At 51.6% G+C, this 21,077-nt stretch overlaps 1 protein-coding gene across 1 annotated transcript; it reads right to left on the bottom strand.

Moving 5' to 3' along the window:
- Nucleotides 1-2,379: 2,379 nt before the first annotated feature.
- Nucleotides 2,380-15,392, bottom strand: SPIRE2 (spire type actin nucleation factor 2). The gene is made up of 15 exons (XM_029283233.1): nt 15,083-15,392; nt 10,940-10,977; nt 10,178-10,546; nt 8,048-8,131; nt 7,346-7,510; nt 6,978-7,064; nt 6,400-6,523; nt 5,758-5,927; nt 5,222-5,435; nt 4,694-4,827; nt 4,023-4,160; nt 3,858-3,925; nt 3,750-3,777; nt 3,525-3,640; nt 2,380-2,584 (listed from the first exon to the last, which is right to left on the bottom strand). The coding sequence occupies exons 1-15, from the start codon at nt 15,390-15,392 to the stop codon at nt 2,380-2,382; spliced, it is 2,250 nt and encodes a 749-aa protein (XP_029139066.1).
- Between the last annotated feature and the right edge of the window lie 5,685 nt (nt 15,393-21,077).

Raw genomic sequence — 21,077 nt, 5'->3', positions numbered from 1 at the left:
AAGACCATAAGTCTGGGGGTCCCAACCGCCACCCCGGCTATCACGTCAGCCAGCTCAGGCAGGGCTGCTGATACATAGCAGGGAGCCAGGTATATAATCAGCAGGCCCACTTGAACCCCTTGCCCCCATTTCACAAGGAGGGACTCCACACCGTCTATCTGAGGCACAGTGGTCTCCCTAGGACAGAGGCTCTCCCTTAGATTTCTAGTCCACCTTTTTTACATATAATGCAAGGCAGCAAACAGAATTTAATACTCCTGCCTCACCCTTTCCTAAGAACAATTCTGTGAGGTGGATTGGGCCGAGTGACTGGCTCACAGTCACCCAGCTGACTTTCATGACTAAGGCGGGAAGAACTCAGTTTCCTGATTCTAGATCAGCACCTTAATTGTGACACCAAAGTGGCTCTCAACTTACTTGAGCCCTGTGATGCTAGGCACAAAAGTGGCACAAGATGGAGGCTTCTTCCAAACAGGCTGCCATGTAGCAGGGGAGCAAGGGAGGGGATGATGAATGCAGAAACAGGTTTGGAGGCTCTTGGCAAAAGCCAAAGGTGAGTCATTTGAGAAAATAAGAGCACAGCGGACCAGCCTAAGGCCTGAACATGAAGGAGAGATCCTCCTCCTCAGATTGGCAGAGTGACATTGATGTGTTCTTTGTTATGCTACAGACCATAAAAGGCTAGCGCTGTGGCAGAGTCTTTCCTGCACCGAAGACCCACCTTACAAACTCTTAAAATATAGAGTTCCCGGTCCAAAAAACCCTATCAGAATTACATAAGTCCCAGAAGGAAGAGCAGGGATTGGATCTTATTCTTGTGCAGCTGGGAAGCGTAAATAGGAGGGATGGAGGATACAGAGCCTAGCTTGTCCTCTCACACAATGAGCTTCCATAAATACTGAAGGCAGGGTTGAATAAAGTGGACAGCGATTGAGGTGGGAGAGGGATTCGGAAGATGGTGGAATAAAAACCTGGAGGGAGGTCTTTTGCCCTTCTGGTTGATTATGCTCCCCCCCCCCATGCCAGTTCAGCATTTGGGATCATTACCAAATTTTAACTTCTTCTGGCAGACTTCCTGGGGCTGGCAGAAAGAGCCACTAAGTCAGGTTAACCAGGCCTGCCTGGGTGGCTACTCATTCTCCAGAAGCTGCAGCTGCAGAACCCCCACTTCACTCCCTGGCATGTGGCCAGCATCTGGCAGAGGCGGTGGCTCCAGCTGGAACTGGGTCAACTCACAGCAGGAGGGGTCTTTGACAGAGGGCCCACCTTCCAGGCTTTTACTCTTCATTTCAAGTCAATGAAAAAAGGACTGGAACCAACCTTCTCCGCAAGCTCATGCAGGATACCACAAGTTGGGATGTTAAATAAGCTGTACAGTATCCACACCATGCTAGGCCACTACACAAGTAGCCACAATTTACTTTGCAGTTTGCACAGTTTACACAGCTTAGTGCAATGTGTAAGTGTGGCCCTGTTTATGTAGGAACCAGGATTTCAGTCCAAGCCGCCTCCAGCTCCACAAAGATCTTGGCACCCTTCACACAGCCAGCAGTCGGCTGTCCTCCCTATGCAAATTGCTCTCAGTAGCTGGGAACAGGTGCTCTTTATCTAAATTCTTACAAAATTAGTTATTTTATTATTGGCAGTACAAATAAGACACACTCCTGTAGAGGGAGAATGAGGGGGAAATGGCGCCCTGTTTCATAGTCTTCGCAGGAGACCTGCTTCGTTTCGTGCTCTAGGGAAAGGCAACAAGCAAGAGCCAAAGAAATGACAAGGAGCAGCCAGCAGCTCCATAAGGTGCGTTCAGCAGGTGGCTGGGAGGGAGCCCGCTTTCAAGAAAGCCAAAGGCTGAAAGAACGTTTCCTTCAGAGGCATCAGCAAGGGGTGGGGAGCTTCTCCAGGGGAAAAAGTGGGGAAAGCAGCAGGGAAGGAGCTGGCCTCTGCCTGACAGGTCATCTTCCTGCCGACCAGCGCAGCTGGACCCCTGGTGCCCAGGCTCCCTCTGGCTGACCTCCAGGCTGGGTGGTTTCAGCAAAGTTCTCGTTTGCCAATGAAGGGAGTTGCCATGCTGATCAGCTAAAGCAACTTATCCGCTGTATAAATATAGAGTTTCTATAAGTGTGTGTGTGTGTGTGCGCGCGCGTGCGTGCGTGCGGTATATATATATATATATATGTATGTGTGTGTGTACACATGTATGTGAATGTATATGTATATGTATATGTACATAAACAGCAGGCAGATGTCCTTGGAAGATGGGAGCCAGCAGACCCCCAAAGCCGTGTTTCATCTGCCAGAGAATCGTGGCTGCCTGGCCTTCGAGGGTTGGATGCTGGAGGTGGGGGGGGGCACGTTGAGGGGATGTTCCGGGCGCCTCTAGCTGGACGAGATGTACAGCGATTGGGTTTTGCGGCTCCTCCCCGGCTTGGTGTTGAGAATGTCCATGCTTTTGCGGCTGGAGCTGACGACATCTGTGACAAAGCCAGAGCAGTCACGACAAACGTCCTTGAGCACTGACCCATGAGCATAGATGCAGGGGAACTCTTCCTCCACGCTGCGCCAGTGGGTTCCCTGCAGGGAGCTGGAAGGCAAAAATGGGGTGCTCTGACTGGGGTCCTTGCTCTGAGGCAGCTATGGCCCTCCCTCCCCCCCCCAGGGCCAGAGTAACCTCAGCTGAGAGGCTTTACTTGGTTCAAAGGTCTGTGGCTCCAGGATTAGGAAGCACTTAGGGTAACCTGCTGGGATACCTAACTTACTTTATGGGATATCCTTAAACCATGCTTTACAAGGTCCTGCCTTACTATTGGGTCTGGATCTTGAGGGAGATCAAGATTATGCATCGCACAATCATTAAACTATCATCCCTGGCCCTCTGCAGTCCTTCAGCGATTTGAAAGAGCTGCACCATCAGCCAGGAGGTCTTTCACAGACTTTGGATCCCTTCCATTTCTGAAGCCAAAAATCTCTTATCCATGAATGAAAAGGAGATGGGGGCATATCTTCGGCTGATGCCATATTAAAACTATTGTTGGTTAGCGTCTTAGTATGCTTGGGCAAATGCAACAGTTGTAGTTTGCAAACCTATCCGACTGTGGTTCAAACCTCAGACTGTAGAGAATTGAGGTCCTCTACCTGCAGGCGCCTGCCTTAAACCAGTGCTGGGACTGCAGCCCCCAGAATTCCCCTTCAGCTGACTTGTCCCAAAGGTGCTTTTTCAGGAGGGCAGCTGGACTTCGTTTTTCTTTAAAGACGTTTTGCTTCTCATCCAAGAAGTTTCTTCAACTCTATTTGCTGACTTGATTGGTTTGAAATTCTGATAGCTCACCCCTCAACCTGTCTAGAAATGGAGTCAGAGACAGCTGCCCAAGATGATTGGAGCAGAAAAAGTCTGGATCTGCCAACCTCAGCCTCAGGACTCACTTGCTCTACTCCTGACTGGCTTGCTGCTGAAGGAGCATCTGCACATCCTAAACAGCCGAGGAGGAAACAGAAGAGGAAGAAGGAAAAGAAGCACCACCTACTGGAAAGTCTCCTGCTGGCGGGCTGGGGAGCCCTTGGCACCCAGAGAGCCGTGCAGCGTCTCGAAGCCCAGGGCGTAGACAGGGATGTGGGCAAGCTTCTTCGAGGGCATCTTGATCTGGAAGGGCCAAGCAGGAGGGACTCAGTGGAGGGCTGGGCTGCACCACCCAACTCACCAGAAGATTGCGCCGAGGGATTTTGCCTTGGCTGTGGGAGAAAGCCCTTACCTTCAGGCTGCAGGAGCTGCAGACAGACCTAAAAGCAACGGAGGAAAGAAAAGGCTCAGCTGGGAGCCCCATTCATCCCATGGTCTCCCCAGCAGGGTGTTTTCTTACCTCTTGCAGAACAGGCAGGTTGGGGGCCAGGAGAAGAGCGTAAACTTGGTTTGGCAGCAGCAGCAGCTCTGAGCCAGAGGAGAGACAGTCAGCAACAGCTCCTCTGGGGGAATGCCCTCCCCCCATCCCCCATCGCTGCAGCCCCAGGAGCCCCTCTGGCCTCACCTTCCCTTTCTTCAGGCTGGTGTAGAGCTCCTTGCTCTGAAGAAACTTCTCCATCTCCGCCTTCACCAGCACCCGGCGCACGTTGATCATTTCCTCCACCGTGAGCGCCAGGCTTTCTACGGGGTGGCTGAATTCCTGCTGTGGGCGGCAGAGTATAGGAATCAGAGCTGCCCTCAGCCAGGCCAGCTGCCCAGAACTCTCTTTGTCCCAGGCAGAGAGGGCTGTTCAGGTCTATTGCAATTAGGACTCCAGTAGAAACATCAGCCCTTACAGCACACCCCCTTCCTCCGCTGATCAGATCTCAACAGCCAGGGAAAGCTGGAAATAGTCTAGTATCTCACAAGATTTGGAGAAAGGCTGGCTTCCATTGGGAAGAAAACAAAGCATACAGATCCATGCAGAATTGGCCCCTAAGAGCAAAACGTCAAATTGCCCAGAGGAAGACGTGCCACATGCTCAGGTTCTAACTCCAGAAACAGTGGAATTGGAACCATTGCACTTGCAACCCTCCTATTAAAGTTCTTCGGTGTTGCCATTTCTTGACTCATTTCCCTCTGGGCCATGCTCCTGGGACAAGGACTAGGCTTGGGGGGGGGGGGGAACCCAGCCTCACGTATCAGAGGCCATGCCGGAAAGCATGTGTGGAGGACCACACCACCCAAGATGCTTACTAGCCACAAATATTTCAAATTGGCATCCGTGACCGGAACAGAACTGGCCTCCAAATTCTCCTCTACAGAACCGAGGTTGTCTTGTTTACGAGGACACGAACCAACCCGAGGGTGGTAGCGAGCCGGAACCGATCCTGAAGGAGAACAGAAGAAAACTGGCAGTCAGTATCCACCCAGCAGGGAGAACAGGCCCTCCTGCTTCCCATGAAGACACAAGGTGTATGTAGCTGAAACAAGAGGCAAGCCAGAAAATCAATAGCAGCCAGACCCAGCTGATGTTCACAAATGGAAAACTCCAGCACCCGGTGCCCTCCCAGCTGCTATGCGAAGGAGAGGAACACATTCACACCCAGGCCGAACTAATTAAAGGCTGCTCCCCCAATCTTCTCAAACTCTTTCTCACTGGATTTGCAGGGGTCCTCAGAGCGGTTGGACGGCAACTTGTCCGCTGGGAAAGATGGCAAGAAGGGGACCCACAGAGAATGGCTTCCCAGAGCGGGGTTGGGTCACAAAGAAGGGTTCACTTGCCCATATTTTCCATGCTGGCCCATGCAGCGGACATGGTACCTGAGCGAGGCCTCAGGTCTGACAGGCTGGGCCTTAAGTACTCCTGGTGAGGCTCGCTGCTATCACTTTCACCCCGAAAATGGGCCAAGTCTTGCTCGGAGAAGGAGCGGTCCCGCTTCAGGGGCATCAGGGGTCCCGGCTCCTGAACCGCCTCTGAGCAGGGAGACTCTTCTTCCTGCCAAAAAGGGAACACTCAGCACGCCTGCAGAAATGCTGGCACTCAGACTGCCTCCCCAGGCACAGCCCCCCAGATCATAACAGGGTGGCATTTCTGCCCTCAAGGGGAAGGAACACGAGCCAGGGCATACATGCACAAGTAAGAGGCCTTTGGGGTATGGTGCCCACGGCCACAGACGGTGGCAGAGCGGTAGGTTTGGGGCAGAAGAAGAGGAGGCCAGCAGGACAGGACTGCAAAGTCCGCTCAAGGTCTGTGCCCATTCCAGCAGGCTGAGGAGCTCTTCTTGCCCAGAAAGCAGGAGACAAAGCCCAGCTCTTACTTCAGAAACCAACATCTCCTCCATCTCTGCCAGTGTGGGTGCCTTCAGCAGGACCCTCGGCCTCTGGCGCTGAGCTGGGGCACCGGACTCTGAAACGGAGAGGTTGATGCAAGAGGTCGACTTCATGTTGCTGGAGCAGGCATTCACCAGGCAGGGCAAGGAACCAAACCCTGGCAGGGCGAGAGGAGAGGGCACGTGGTGGCACCAACTATCTCCTATGCTGGGTATGTAGGAAGCTCCAACCTGGTCTCCCTTCTAACAAGTGGACTTATAATAGCCCAGCTTTCTCCAGTCTGGCACTGGACTTCAGATTGTCCACCCAAAGGTCAAAATGGGTCAAAGCTGCAGGGCTGAAGGATGGGACACCTAAACCATTTGGACACAAAATGTCTTCCCTTGAAGAGGGTTCCAAATCACTTCAGTCTCCCTCCTGTTTCCGTCTCCATTTTAGGTAAAGAGTCACAGCTGCATTCTCAGTCTGGAGCATCTTGGGGTGTCTATGGGACTATACTGAGATTTGGGAGTTTTCCCCAAGATCCAGCAGTTTCTCTCCTGCCTTTGTTGTCTCATCCCAAGAGGGAGCAAACTCGTATTCTCTAGTTTCCAGGAACCCTCCCCCCCCCTTTTTAAGGACACACACACCTCTCTGGTCCTGATGCTGCAATTCCACAGGCCGGAGCTTCCGTTCCTGCTTGATCTCCTCCAGGATCTTCTCATGGAGGGTCCTCTGCTGCTGAGGCATGGGACGCAGCCGGCGCTCGGAAGCCTACAATAGGATTGGGAAGCCAGAGAGCCTTGTTCCAACTCTGGAGCTGAAAGTGCATCTTAAGGCCAGCAAAATAGGTCCCTGATCTGCGGCGTTCAAGAAGTTACCGAATAACGGTAAAGCTAGCATGTATACTGGATTGTGACAGTCATAATGTTCACTTGTTGGGAAGCCGAGCAAAGCACCCTGGCCAGCTGCTGCCCTCGAGGTTCCAAACAATGCAGCTCTGCCTGGCCAGAACACCCCAGAAAGCAGCCCCAGCAGCTCTTTTAAAAAAATAATAATAATAATTTCCTATTGGGCAATCAAGGCAGGTGACAATCTCAAATAAAGGATGGATAGTAGAAGTGGTAAAAGCAATTAAAATGATTGTTAGTACAACCCCCAGAGTCCAACTAAGGATCCTTTCAATCCCCATCCCAGTAAAGTACAGAATAGCAGAACGTCGGCTTACCTGTCTCAGAGGCGGACGAGATCTTATGAAATCCAAAATGAGCTCATGGGCGTCCTTCTTCACCCGGGGCGGAATGTCTCCGTCCACCTGACGGATACCCATAAAGAAGAGTGAGCCACAGTGGCTCCTGTCCTCCAGGAGCCTTTAGTTACCTGGGACAGACTTCTGCTTCTTTCCAAAGTCCTGTCCATCTTGTCTGCTTTTGGAGTGACTTTTGTAAGGTTCAGGGGGAAGGGTTGCCAACACCCCATTTTAAGTGAGATAAGGGGCCAGGCCCACACGAAGAGGAAGGCACCAGAGAGTGGCCAAGCTGCCCAGGGCCATCTGGTGGCCCCAAAGAGGGAGGAGACGGTCCCTGTTCCTCTCACCATGACCTTGCGGAGCTTATAGTTGCGGGCTCGGATGTCCTGCATCAGCATCTCAAAAGGCGTCAGCTGATACTCCGTGGGCAAGGGGTCAAACTGTTTCTGCTGGACCTTCTTGAGCTTTACACCATTCCGCAGTTCTCGCATGAGCTGGACCCAGAGCCGAGCCTGAAAGCCACAAACCAACAATGCCACCAGGATTGGTTTCCCCCAAACTGTGATTGAGCCAGAAGAGACGCTGAGGACACCTCGGTGGGTCTTGCTCTGAGAAGCCAATCCTTCCTCCAAGCTTTCTCCAAGGCAAGCAATGCTCCACTGTGGGACTAAACGGACTGTCTCTCCCACAGGCGGGGAAGGTCTTGCTATGGGCAGCCCTGTGAGATTGTTCTCAAGGCCAAACCACAGCCATGACACAGCATTACTCAACAAAGCCTGGCCCCTTTCTGCAAATGTGTGTGAGAGGAGAAGCTGTGGTTGCAGAAGTGTATTTAAGAAAAATATATTGTTACTGAGCTTAACGTTCACATCAGGTGCACCTAGAGCAGCAAGGGGAGAAGACTGAGCTCTCCCCTCCATTCTTCTTGCTTCTTGAAGGGAAGCCGTTCCCTACTTAAAATATTTATACCCAGCCTCACCCAGAGAGATTCTGGGGTACCTTAAAAAAGCCCACCAACTCTATTCCCCTTTTCCCAGCCCGCTCCATACCCAGTCCGTGTTCCTCAGGTTATCCAGCTCTGCTGCCGATCGGTCCCTCAGCTCTTCATCTTCGTCCTTCAGCTTGATTAGCATCTGCACATTCCAAGACCCAGAAACGGGTTAGCCTTGCCTACTTCCATTGTATTAATGGCGGCATAAAAGTTATTAGATTGGACTGGGATTAACTTGAAGAGGCAGCCCCCTAATGACTGGGAAGGACCACCCAAAGCTTACTTTGGGCTGCTGGGGGGGGGATTAAATCCTTATTCAGCTGGATCTTCTGTGCAAGCAAGGAATGGAACAAGAACCAGCTTTAGTGTGGGAGAGGAGAGAGACGGGGCACAAATTCTCCAAATGAGAGTGACTGGTAGTTGTAATACTCCACACAAGAGCTAGAAGCAAAGGCAGGCAAAGAGAAGAGCAGCTCTTTTAAGAACAATCCACAGTGATCAAAACACGTGTGGCTCCCAGCCCTGAGGATGCCCAGGTGGGAGAAAAAGACAGCAGGTTGACCCTCGTCTTTCCTCCATGGATAGCTTGAGTCTTACAGTTTGCAATTGCTTAATGTAGCTGCATCCTTGAATCTCTGCCTGCTGGCCTTCCAGTTCAGGCACAGGTCTGGGAAAAGCTAGACAAGGTATGTGTGGATGCATTCAAGTTCTCACCAGGATGTGTTTGGCTGATGCTCTTCTGGAGCTCCCTTTAAGGTCTCCTCGCAAAGAGAGATGAATTCCAATTCTAACCTTCCCAGAAGCTGAGGGCACCCGTGTTACACTCCCATCTCTAATTTTTGTCTTTCTTTCTGTCACCCGGCCTTTCTCACTTCCACTGGGTAGGAGGCTTTAGAATAGAATCTGTTCCCTGAGTGACTAGTTCAGGAGGGTGGTGGTGGAAATGACTTCTCCATGAACTCTTTTCCACGGGAAAGCAGCACTTTTCCCTGGAGAGTGCTGGGCTGGAGAGTCGCTAATTAGCAGCTCTCATTAGCTACTCGAGGTTCCTCCCGAGAGATGCAGAGAGCAAGCCCACTTCAGGCAGCAGCCCTGGCTACCTCCATCCCAGGAGCTCTCACTGTGGGAATAGGAAGAGCCTCATCTGTGCCATGAGATATCCTGGCAAAGAAATGGGATGGTGCCCACCCTTCCACCCTCCTGGCTCTTAGTTGTACCAGCTGTGCAGAGGATAACCCTGACCAGATGCACAGCTCTAGAGGCAAGACCTGCAGGGAGACAGCAGAGACCCCTCCCCAACTTTGTTACAGATGGGAGGGCAGGAACAACAGGGCTAGGAGCTTGCCAGCATGGGGCATGTTGCTGCTCAGCTGCCACAGGAAGATGGAGTTCCTGCAGCACCCACAGAGCCTGAGTGGCACATTGCCATGGCTCAGCTGGGCAGCAGCCAGCGCAGAAGGCAGGTCAAGAGCTGCCCATCTCCCTGGTGCTTGCAGTAGATTTCCCAGGCCAAAGAATCTAAGGGACTGAATCTGCCCATCTGGATCTAATTCTTTTGGGGGGGGATATGGAGAATTCTTCTCAGCAAGGACCAGAGGATGGGCCTTCTTTGTGATACCTCCTTTTTCTGAAATGCCCTTCCCCAAGAGGCATGGGCAGCCTCTCACCCCTGCTCTTTGGTACCCAATTAAAGTCAGTATTCCTCCCACCAGTCTTTGGCCAGCTCTTCTCCCTGGGGTCATTTTAACCATCTTGATTATTTTATTCTCATTCCTTGCTGCTGAGAGATCTGTATTCCATCCAGAGTCCTGTGGGACTGGGATGCTGCTGAGTAGGATAAATCCAATTTGCAGATCTCCAGAAGCCAAGCAGCCTGGCACATAGGCCTCACCCAAGCAACTATCTGAGACACAAAAGAGCCTTTTTAACATCTGGGCAGCTGCTGTAGAGATGGTGAGGCTCTCCCTTTCCAGGGGAATCAGGTAAGAGACACAGGGCTGGATCATCCGCCAAAGATCATCTTCCCAGCTGCCAACAGGAGGCTCAGGGATCACAGATTCTGCTGCACAGCAAAGCCTCAGGAAAGCTGCATCACCAGGCGGAGGCCTAATGCCTGCTTGCCCACCAAGGGCAGCACCTCAGGAATGGCACCTGCAGATGGTCCACGACCCAGGCAAGCACCACTCACTTCCTTGACGTCCCGGATCTTGGCCAGAAAAGCCTTCAGCTCCACCGTCTCCAGGAACAACGCCCGGCACACCGCCTGGTAGTGAACGTGGGCCTCCTGGGGCTGGGAGAGGCGGGCAGCACAGAGCCGCATCACTTGGCTGAATGTGCGGACGGCACTCAGGGTCCCCTTGGCCACCGCCTCCTCCTCTTCCTCCTGCCCGCTGTAGCCTTCGTCTGCAGTGCTGCTGCCATTGCCGCTATCCTCAGAGTCGCTGTTGGCCATCAGATCGATCAGCCGCTCCAGTTCGGGACTCAGCTCACGCTCCTCATTCTCCTCCAGGCCCCAGTCAAGGGCCCGGTAGATGACAAAGCCCAGGGACTGCACCACCTGCAGGGCAGGAAAGAGGAGGGGGAAGTTAGCCGACGAGAGAAAGATACGGCTTAGCTTACATCCAGGGGGCTCTTTGCTTCGAGTGCTGATTAAACAACTCTCTCATCCACACCTGCCAATGTGATTTCTCCAGAGGATGGGTGGGCACAGTGGCAATGCCAAGTAGCACCCAGGCCGGGGGGTGCCAGGGTGCTCAGACCCTGACAGCTTTGGGGAGAGGGGGCAAAATGGGTCATCTGATCTGCACATGCTGAAGTTTTTCATACTTGCCAGTGCTTTGCTAGTGAAAGCGACATGACAAAGGTTCAATAATTAGCTTTTTAAGAGACTGTTGGGTGGTTATCCAGTTCCAAAGGCCTGTACGAAGAGAAGATGAGCACAGCCACCTACCTGTGCTTCTGCTGCAGGTGCCAAGGTCAGCGGAAGCTCTGCAAAGAGAAGACACTGTTAGAAGATGCCAGTCTCAGAGAGACAGAGAGTGCCCGGCTTTGTCAACTCTAGGCAGATTTATGGACCACCTATGTATCCGAGTCCATCCTGGACCTGGGCCAGAACCAAGCAGGTTTCACACTGATGTCTCTTCTTTTGGTAACAGGGCAGAGATGCCAAATGGATAGAGTCTACTTTATTTTGGGTGGTTAAATGGGGCGTGGTTCACTGTATGTCGGGTTTGGTACACAGAGGCCAGCTATTCACAAAACAAGTGTGCCTGTGTGTGCAAATGAGAATTCTTTCCCAGGCTCAATTAAAGCAAGTAGCATGTTGGGTTCACACATGCAGGTGCTGCTTTGAAACCACAAGTGTAAAATATTGTGTGTGGGGGGGGTAGAGGATGGGAGCTCGGAGAGGAATGGAAAAATGCAGAAGGCCAGAATTTACAAATGGAAGAAGAAAAGAAAAAAGACAGATTGTAGCCAGGGTAAATGCTATGAAAAGAATACCTCATTGTATAAAGGACTTCTAAAAACAGAACTTGTAAGATGCTGGTAAAAGGAACTTTCCCGGTGCATTTAAGACCAGTCTGGAAGCCATCTTAGCATATGCATGCACACACAGCCAGTTCAGACACCCGTTTCCTGCTATTTCCCAATCAATCATCCATTTAAAGCCCCAAATGTCTCTCTAGGGAGGTGACAAGATGTCCAACAGCCCCATTTCACAGCTGTGCTTTCTCTTTGGGGACATAAAAGTGCAAGATGGACAGATGCGTTTGTGCCCAGGGAGACCTCTCTCCCCTTCCTTCTCTCTCCCCAAACAAACCCAGCTCTTCTCTCTAACTGCTGTCTCATTTATGTGACCGGGAGATGATGGGAAAGGAGACTGAAAGAAGATTCTAGGGGTCACCCTTCTCCGGAGAGAAGTACATGAACTGTAATCAATAAAATGAAGTTTGGCAAAGAAAGAAAAGAAAGAAAAAGATTCGGGCCATTAGGAGAAAGCAGAGAACCACATAATGCAGCAGCGTAAGCAGAGCCAAGTCCTCGGCTATTTTATCTTCCACTGCCTGACATCACACAGAGCCAAAGCTGGGGGGGGGGGCAGTGCAGGCCTTGCAGCTGTACCAGCTTTGTGGGCATCTCTACCGAGGCAGCCTCTTCTCCAGGTTCCTCTCTTCCTGCCATGGAGGCTGATGCAAAGCAGTGGGACTCCCTACCCTAAAGCTGATCTTACTAGAAGCTGACTCCGCTGAACAGTTGTGACGTACTTGGCACCTCCAACACAATTCCCTCTCAGTTTGTTTCCCCAGCCCTCGGATGGGAGCAGGTGGCACTTGGCATCAGTGTGTGCAGCAAAAAAGGTGAGCAGATCTTGCACAGCTCAGTGCTCTGGAAAACCTGTGAGAAATGCCATCAGTCGGGACGGGAGGTGGCTTTCTCACACTTGACTTTCTCTTCCCTGTTCGGATTCACATTCTTAAATTAATCAAAGTTACTATTTGGAAGGCAGAGTTCCTGGAATCTTACCATTCACTTTACCATTCTGAAGAGAAAAGCTGTACAAAATGCACATGTGCATTAAATTGGGAGAATTTGCTTTTCAAAAATGATGCATTAGGCAAAACTGAAAGAGAAGCACGTACTTTTGGATAAATGTGTCCCAAAATAGATACATTTTTGTGCAGATTTAAGAAAAAAAACTGAAGCAATGCAAAACTGTTAACCGAGTGCCTTTGCTCACGGCTGCTGATGTGCTGCATGCATTTTGATCCACGAATACACCCGATACCAGATTGAGGGCCAGGAGCAGCCTTGCCTGGAACAGAGGGCTTCTTTCTCTCACTGCTGCTGGAGGAGCCCCCAAACTGATGCTGCCTGGCTCCTCCCCGCCTGGACACCCACGCTGCCCGCAGGCAGGAAGTGTGGGGCTGCAATGAGTCAAATGTAGAGCAAGGAAGCCACCGGGTTAGTGACCCTCAACACCAGCCATGGCCATAACTCATCGGTTGGGCTTTGGCAGAGCGCAGAACTGGCTGGACCAGTTTGGAAGGCGGGCTGGGCTGCACTTCTAAGTCAATATTATCAGAAGCAACGGCAGTGGTGGCAGCAGCTGCCAATGGCCGGCTTCCCTGGAAAAGGCTCCCTAACAACAAGCTGCATCCTGGACAAGGGCAGAAGCAAAGAGCAGCCTAAGGAGGGACACTGCTGGCCTCTCGGCCATCCCAGCCGTGTGCCCGTCACTGCCCCTCGTGTTTGCCTTCGCACTGTTTAATTTAGAACAGAGGGATAAGCAACAATTGCCTCTCCTGGGTGTTGTTGCTTTTAAACACAACTTCAAGATACTCAAATAAAACCATGAAATGAAAGCATTTGCTTGGCAACAGGGAGGCACTGAAAGGCCGATGCAGGACTGAAGACTGGCTAAACCAGGACTAAGCCCAAGAGGGAGGAATCAGAGCGGCAACTAAGCAGCAAAACCCAATTTAGCAATAGGAAGAAGAAGAAAAGGTGGCAGTTGTGGAAGAAAGTGGATACACGAGTGACGGAGGAAACACTTGTTCCTTGACTGCATGAACATAAAACTCTGCTCCTGCCTTAGGCAGGGGGTTGGACTAGAAGACTTCCATGGTCCCTTCCAGACCTAGGATTCTAGTCTATGGAAAGTTTGGTCTGTTCAGGCATTGAGTTGATGCCATCAAGGGGAGGACATATGTCCACTCGTGCTTGTTCTTCAATGGGTGACCTTTAGGCGTCTGTAGTGGCTGGCATGCGAAGGTCCTGCTTACTGAGAGTACGGCCACTATGGAGGCCCTTCCTCAAAGAAGATTGCCTGGGCATTTCACATGTAAGTAGAGCCTTTTCTCCCTCTCCCACCCCACGTGATAAATCCTCATCTTTAAAAGGTGTTCTGGCTTTAACACTGTTTTGCAATTAAAACACTCCATAATGTTAAGGCCACATCAGTCACCATGGGACGTTCTTAGCAGTTCTCCCTTCTTGGCCCAAGTCCTAAGGTGAAGATAACATTGTGAACATCAGGCACAAATGTTGCTGTTGCTTCCCTGCTGCCTTTTGGAGAGGCTGGGAAGATCCCGTCATGGACGTGGCTTTGACACAGGTTTTCCTCACCAACTGCCTGCCCGATGAGGCAGCTGTGAGCATCCCAGATTGGTCACCTCTTACTCTGGGATGCCACCCAAGACCCAGGCTTGCCACCTGTCCACACTTCTTCCTCTGGGACTATATCACTTCACTCCTACGGAGCAGGACCCTCCTTGAGGCCCCTCTTGCGTCTTCTCAGAGGCCCTCTGGATTGAGGCCCTGGAAGACTGCCGTGCTTCAGCCCGCAAAGGCCACCGGCAGTTGGTGTAATTACACACAACAGACACCTGGCAGGGAGATGAAAGAGGCACTTCTGACCTCTGTGCTCATGCAATCAATGAATTACTCAAGGCAAGCCAAACCCCACCCAAGTCACTGGGGCAAAGGGGCAGATAAAGGGGCGGGTTGCTGAAGAGAAAGAAAGAGAAAGGTGGCTGTCCGGAAAGCCGGAAGCTCCCCGTGACACGGTTTAAGGAAGGGCTCCTCGATCTGCGCTGCTAGGATGTCGCATCTCACGTCACACAGAGACCCGCAGGCTGCTTCCCGCCTGCTGGGAAACTGTCGGCACCCCCGCTATTCCTTTCATTGCTCGGGGCACCCCTGACTTTCACGGGCCTGCTTTGGAAACCATAAAGGACCCAAACACGGACCATTTCCTAACCCCTATTGTATATTCTGCGGGGCGGGAACTAAAAAGGGGCGAAGCACCTTCGAGGTGCCGCACCGTCTCGCGGCCGAGGGATTTCGGGGTCCCGGAGGTCAGGGCCCCTTCTGCCTTGGGACCGCCTCGGGGCACCGCTGGCGGAGGGGGCTGATCGCCACCTCCTGCTCCGTCCAAGCAACGACCCCCAGCGCGGGGCCCTTCCGTGGACGCGGCGCCGGGTCCCCGAAGGGCTTTCGCTCCCCGGCGCAGCGGCCCCGCCGGCCTTCCTTTGCAGCCCGGCTCGCTCTCGATGCGGGCCGCCACTCCCCGCCGCGCCCGCTCCCCACTCACGGGCCTCGCCGAACTCGCCGCGGGCAGAGACGGCGCCGTCCTTGTGCAGGCGGAGGTCGGCGGTGTCGCGGAGGCGTCCGGCCGGTCCCCGTCGGCGGCGTCGCCTTTCCTCGGCGCCCGGCGGGTCGGGCTGGAGCAGCCCGCGGCAGCATTGGAAGCCGACGGCCCACGCCTGCTCCTCGTTGACGGGCTGCTCGTAGGCCTTCAGCACCTCCTCCAGGGACAGCTCCTCCGCCGCGGCCCCCGCCGCGTCGCGCCAGCCCCCGCCCGCCGCGGCCCCCGGCCCGGCCCCTGCTCCGGCGCGCGCCATGGCCGCGGCTCCATCACCGGCTCCCGGCGCCGGGCCCCATCGCGGCGGCCTCGCTGCTCTTGCTGCGCTTCCTCCTCCTCCTCCTCCTCCTGCTGCTGCCGCCGCCGCCGCCGACGGACAACCTGGGAAGGGGGAGGGGAGGAGGGCTGAGCCAGCCGCCTGTCGCCCCGCCCGCCGGAGGGAGCCGGGCCAGCCCAGGCCGAACGCCGCAGAGCCGGCCTCGGGGAGCGCGCCGGGCGCTTCCGGGCGGCCTCGAACCCGGGCGGAGGGCGAAAGAACCTGGGCGGCCCCTGCCGGCTGGAGCCTCCGGGGCAGCTGCTCCCCAAGTAGCCTTCAGGCGCCAGTTAGGTGGCCCCGGGAGAGCTTCCCTAGTCCGCAGCCCCATCCGGACTTAGTCTGGAGTAAGCATCCCAGTGGCGTTTGCTTCTGAGTAAGCCCGATTTCGGAGTGGGAGGCAACTGGAAAGCATTCATAGTTAGGGGAGGTGGGGAGTGAAATCACCAACACTGCCACCCCCCCCCCACCGCACAGCAATTATCTAAGGTTGGAGGGGAGGAAAGTCTAACCTTCTGTCTTGGGGGGGGGGGGAAGTCCGGCTGCAGCTGCCGGCTGAGGTTGCCCCTTCGCTTCCACCCTTTTACTGAATAGGAGACAACTGGCTGGATTCATACAGTTCCCCGTGGAAGGATTCACACTTGACACTAAACCAAAACTGAACCAACTATATCTGAACTTAGTAGAAAGAGCTAGCTGCCTTAATCTCTGGTGCCACCTTTGCAGACTATCACATGTTATTAAAAGGAAGAAACTTTTGTGAAGTGCAGCTCCAGTTCATGAAAGCCTATGCCTTTTTGTTAAACATGTTAGCCTGGAAAGGTTAGAATGGGGAAAGTAGTCTGTCTGTGCTCTGAAGCATCAGCCTTCCCTTGTAAAACAGGTTCTGGGGCCAAACCCCGGTGCCTTCCAGCTCCGACCAGGAGGGAGAACTCTTCTTCCAGGGTGGGGCTCATCAGATTAATTTCAAGCTCCACCTGTGAGCCTGGAGGGTCTGTCACAGCAGCTACACTATTTGAAAGCCTGCAGGGAGGCCCAGGGATTGACCGCCTTGGGCGGGTGGTTCCCCCCAGCAGCCAAGACCTGCCCTCCTTCCTTCCCAAATAACTGGGGGGGGGGAGGCTGTTTCTTCATACATAGTCCAGTAAGAGGGAGGGAAGGAGCAGCTGCCTTGGACCAATCCAATCCTGACCTATTAATCGCTAAAACACATTCCAGGAAAAACTCACTTTAAACCACATTTTCTACACCTGCAGGGAAATGAACTAACCTTTCAGAAACTTGACTCCTGCCTAGCTGTTCCCAGTAATAAGAAGAGTCATGAATGAGTTGCTCCCCCATAGAAAAACAAATAATTTGTTCAGAGTTCTCTCCTCCCCTCTTTTCAGAGAGTCCATTCTCACTCTCTAGCTTTTCCAGGAATAACATTTTGTTGCTAGGAAGATGCAACATCTGTTAACCATAACAGCAATGTGTCTGTGTGTACACACAAACACATGCAGCAGCCACATTAGTTAAGAGATTTTTAAACTCAAGGCCAGAAGAGTTTATGTAGCTCTTCAAAGCCCACAGCTTATCTACTACATACTTGTTCTAGTTACGTCCCCAAAATATTTGAAAATTACACATTTTAAGTGCAAACTTAAAAAGGCTGATTTTCAAGACCCCAGAACCAAACTCTGAACATCACATACCTAAACACGGTTCCATCAAAAGTCTTTCTCACAAAGGCCAACCCAACAGCCCTCACCTGCTCTCGCTAAGATTTTTTCCGTGAGCAAGGAGGAGACGTTAATAAACAAAGTCCTCCTACTGATTAGTGGGAGGGATGGGAAATTGGGCATAATCACAATGTTAAAGAAACAGGCAGGTGATAGGCAAGTGAAGTTGGCTGCATGGGAGGAGGAGGAAGAGGAGGAGGAGGAGGAACACTCAGCCTTCCTCTTTAATGATCCTGGGAGCCATCTCCACCAGTGGTTATAGAGGTCACAGCCCTTTGAAACGGCAAAATCAGGGCAAAATCAGGTGGTCCACGGAGGACTCATCTCTCCCCCCCCCAGTTCTTTGCCTGTCACATGATAGTTTAATGCAGTTTCCCCCTCCCCCCAAATTCTGGGACCCCCTCCCCCATTTGTTGAACTACAACTGCATTGCTCCCAGATAAGAAGGGCTTCTAGGATGGAGAAAGCTAGACTAATTTATCTGTTTCTTTAATTTATTAAATGTATTGGTTACCCATCTTACAACAGGATAACTCTGGGTGGCTTACAATATTAAATCAGCTTCATACTCCATACAGATAATTTATTTAGATGTTTTGATGTTACCATCCTATTTATTTTACAGGAGGGAAGGAGTTGTTGTTGTAAGCCACTTGGAGTCTTAGATTGGCAGAAAACTGAGAACTGCAATAATTGAATGACCTGTTAGTGTAGTATATTTTCGAAAAATGCACAAGAGAAAAAACATCTTTTGAGGACTGTGTTTACTCTGCTTTTAACCACAGCATTGGAGGGGGAGGTGATGCTTTGATGTTATTATCAGCATCTGGAGAAACAGAATACTTAGGCTCTGTTTGACAATTAAAACAAGCAGCAAGTGTCTGTAAAGTGGGATTACAGCAAAACTGGTAAGGGGATTATTTTTAGCCTAGAGTTTGGTGTGTTCTGCTGGCTTCGCACAAACTCTTCCAAGCTGTATTTCTCTCTCTCTCTCTCTCTCTCTCTCTCATACACACACATATAGACATACCCCAGCTGAATGCAGCCCATTTTTACTTCCTTGCTGTAGAGGAGGGGTCCCCAATCCCCAGTCCATGGAACCAGTACCAGGCCTTGGCATGCCAGCAAACAGCCTGCACAAACAAGCAAAGCCCCATCCGTGGGATGCAGGCAGCCCACAAAACCATGCTCTCAGATCCGTGGAAAAACTTTTCTCCACGGAACCGGTCCTTGGTGCCCGAAAGGTTGGGGACCTCTGCTGTAGAGCATATGGAGTCACACCCCAGCTTCCATTCATCCTGAAGGCTTCAGAGTGCAGCCCTCTGGTGGACCCACACATACAATGCCCTTTTTACCTCTGAGGCCCAACCAGGAGCAGCAGCCCTCCCTTCCCTAGGGAGTCCAGCGGAGGCTTTTGAGGGGGGGGGGCTGAAAGAAAAAGAGTTTCTTCCTTGTCCCACCAGATCAAATCCATCTGGAGAGGCCTGAAGCTAGGACAGCAGAGGGTGGGGGCTTTCCTGGAGGCTAAAGTGTGGAGTGGGAGGGATCTTTGAGCTGGACTCCTCCTTTTGGGGGAGGGGTGATCCAGCAATGCCGATTCTGATCAGCTTCAGATCTCCACTCTCTGGGCAAAGGCTGATCAAAGAGGTCCTCTTCAGTGTCCTTAAGATCTGCAGATAATTCCCTTTGAAGCAATGACTTCACCCCCAGTTCAATTTCCAGGCTCTACATTAATGGTTTAATTAAAAAATCACACTTTTATCAGATTAAATTAACATGCATTAGCTCAGAGTCATCAGCCTCATGGTGATATTTAAATAGTAGAGAAACTAAAAGTGTCCAGCCAGGCTGTGGAAAGTTTCAAGAAAATTAAAAATAAATCAGGAATTCCTAGTGGTTTCCAGTTAAGTGGAGGCAACCTCGGCTTGAGGAGTGGAGATGTTCCCAGGATGATGTGTTAAAGTCAGCAGCCAAGATCAAACAGTCATTATGGGATTGTGCAGCCGGACAGTTGTGTGCTTCACCTCCTTATTTCTGTGTAAGTGTAGCAGATGACTAAGTTCACTTGGTAAGAATGGGTTCAAACAATGTCAAGCCATTGTGTGCTTTCCTTGTTTCTAAGGTGTTCTGTGAAACCAGCCAATTGCAATGTATTAAATAAATTCTGGTTAAAGAAATAATGGTTTGACACGTCTGAACAAATTCCCCAAATGGCTCTCTCCTCAGAGGTTTCTCCCAGCAAATCAATGCACCATTGCCCGTTTTCCTTTTTCCCTCTGGGCGCCTCTCCTGCAGACAGCAGTCCTGCTCCTGAGCCCTGAAGCTCAGGGCTTCAGCTACAGATCAGGCTTGGAACAGCCCCTGTAGGCTAAACTCAAAGGAACTGGCCCCTGGCAACGGGAAGGAAGACCCCACAGGCACAGCAGCACTGGATTTTGGCTTCAGGTCCTGTGCTCACATCTCACACTGCAAAGGCAGAGCCTGTTATGTTAGAGGAGCCAAATTGGGGGGGGGGGGGAGAGAGAGAGAGCAGCTCTTCCTTCTGTGTGAACTAGGCCAACCTAGCCAAGTCTAGTCCAAATCACCTTTCCCTAGTAAGGCAGCCTTCGCTCCTGGCCAATTATTTGCCCAGCTGAGGCATTCTTTCCCTGCTCCATCATTTACAGTGGCCAAATACCCTTATCATCTCCTTCTCCTTTTGTTAGCATTGCTGTGGCAACCAAGGGAAAATAGGAAACCACTCCCTTGCAAGACTGGTTTCCCCCCCCTCCTCTCACTGTTAACCTGAGATTGCAAGAAAAAGACTTGCCCCATTAGCAACACCCCCTCCCCAACTACCTGCCCTTGATAGTAGTCTGTTGTAGAAAAAGACGGAAGCTCCGCCTTGCACGCACCTGTGGCAACCAGACTGATCCGAGGAACCGCAGCTCCGTGCAGACTTCATTTTAGGCTTCGTTATTAGCATTTTGAAAAGTGATATTAGCACTTTAACAAGTTCTCTCTTAAAGTATGAGAGAACTCGTCTTCTCAGATCTATTCAGGAATACTATATTCTGAGAGTCCTTGAATTCACTTGCAACATTCAGGAAAGATACAAACCCAGCTGGGAAAGAATCCTGTAACCCATAAATTTGCCACTTGTGGAATGTTATTTAGAATCAATGTTTTCTTTTGTTCATGTTTCTCATGTAACCAATGTCTTTGATCACTTGCTTGCTGAGGTATCATATATATCAAATGTACCTATCAGTTGTTTCTGTACCCTATGAAAAGACTTGCCCCTCCTTAATAAATCTCTTTTGCTTCGCCTGAATTATTTGAAGATTCATATAGGTAGTCCTCAACTTACAACCACAATTGAGCCCAAAATTTATGTTGCTAAGTGAGAAATTTCTTGAGTGAGTTTTGCCCATTTTATGACTTTTCTTGCCAGTTGTTAAGTGAATCACTGCAGTTGTTAAGTCAATGCCTTCCTCATTGACTTTGCTTGTCAGAAGGTCGCAAGAGGGGATCACGTGACGCTGCAACGGTCATAAATGTGAAAAAATAGTCATGTCACTTTTTTCAGTGCCCTGTTAACATTGAACGGTCACTAAACCAACTGTTGTAAATCGAGGACTACCTGAATTTTCGGTGGGCAAAGCAGCCCCTTTGCAAAGGTAAAAAGTCTCTCTCCAATTCAGGGATCAGCCTCTTGCAGCTCCCCACCACACTCGGGCTGCCTGAGGTTGGAGGCAACAGTGGGAAGTGAAGCCGGAGACTCCGCTCGTGACGCCAGCTGATTTCACAGGCGCAGCACCCGGGCGGATGGTTGCAAATTAGCCGGGAAGTAGCCAGTCCACGCAATTAGGATCCCAGAGACAGACACAGGCGCGCACCCTTACAACGGCAGCCTTGTTCTGCAAACCAC

This window comes from Protobothrops mucrosquamatus, unplaced genomic scaffold (genome assembly GCF_001527695.2).
Source record: "Protobothrops mucrosquamatus isolate PMUCROS unplaced genomic scaffold, P.Mucros_1.0 scaffold41, whole genome shotgun sequence".
Lineage (NCBI taxonomy): Eukaryota > Metazoa > Chordata > Lepidosauria > Squamata > Viperidae > Protobothrops > Protobothrops mucrosquamatus.
This window is presented reverse-complemented; position numbering and strand designations above follow the sequence as displayed.

What these genes read in the sequence shown, in the direction of transcription:
- SPIRE2 (XM_029283233.1), bottom strand. Translation starts at nt 15,392, where the DNA reads ATGGCGCGCGCCGGAGCAGGGGCCGGGCCGGGGGCCGCGGCGGGCGGG. An exon ending in CTCGTCCGCCTCTGAGACAG is followed by an intron (nt 6,524 to 6,977) that starts GTAAGCCGACGT and finishes ATCCTATTGTAG; the next exon opens with GCTTCCGAGCGCCGGCTGCG. An exon ending in GGCCAGCATGGAAAATATGG is followed by an intron (nt 4,828 to 5,221) that starts GCAAGTGAACCC and finishes GTTCTCCTTCAG; the next exon opens with GATCGGTTCCGGCTCGCTAC.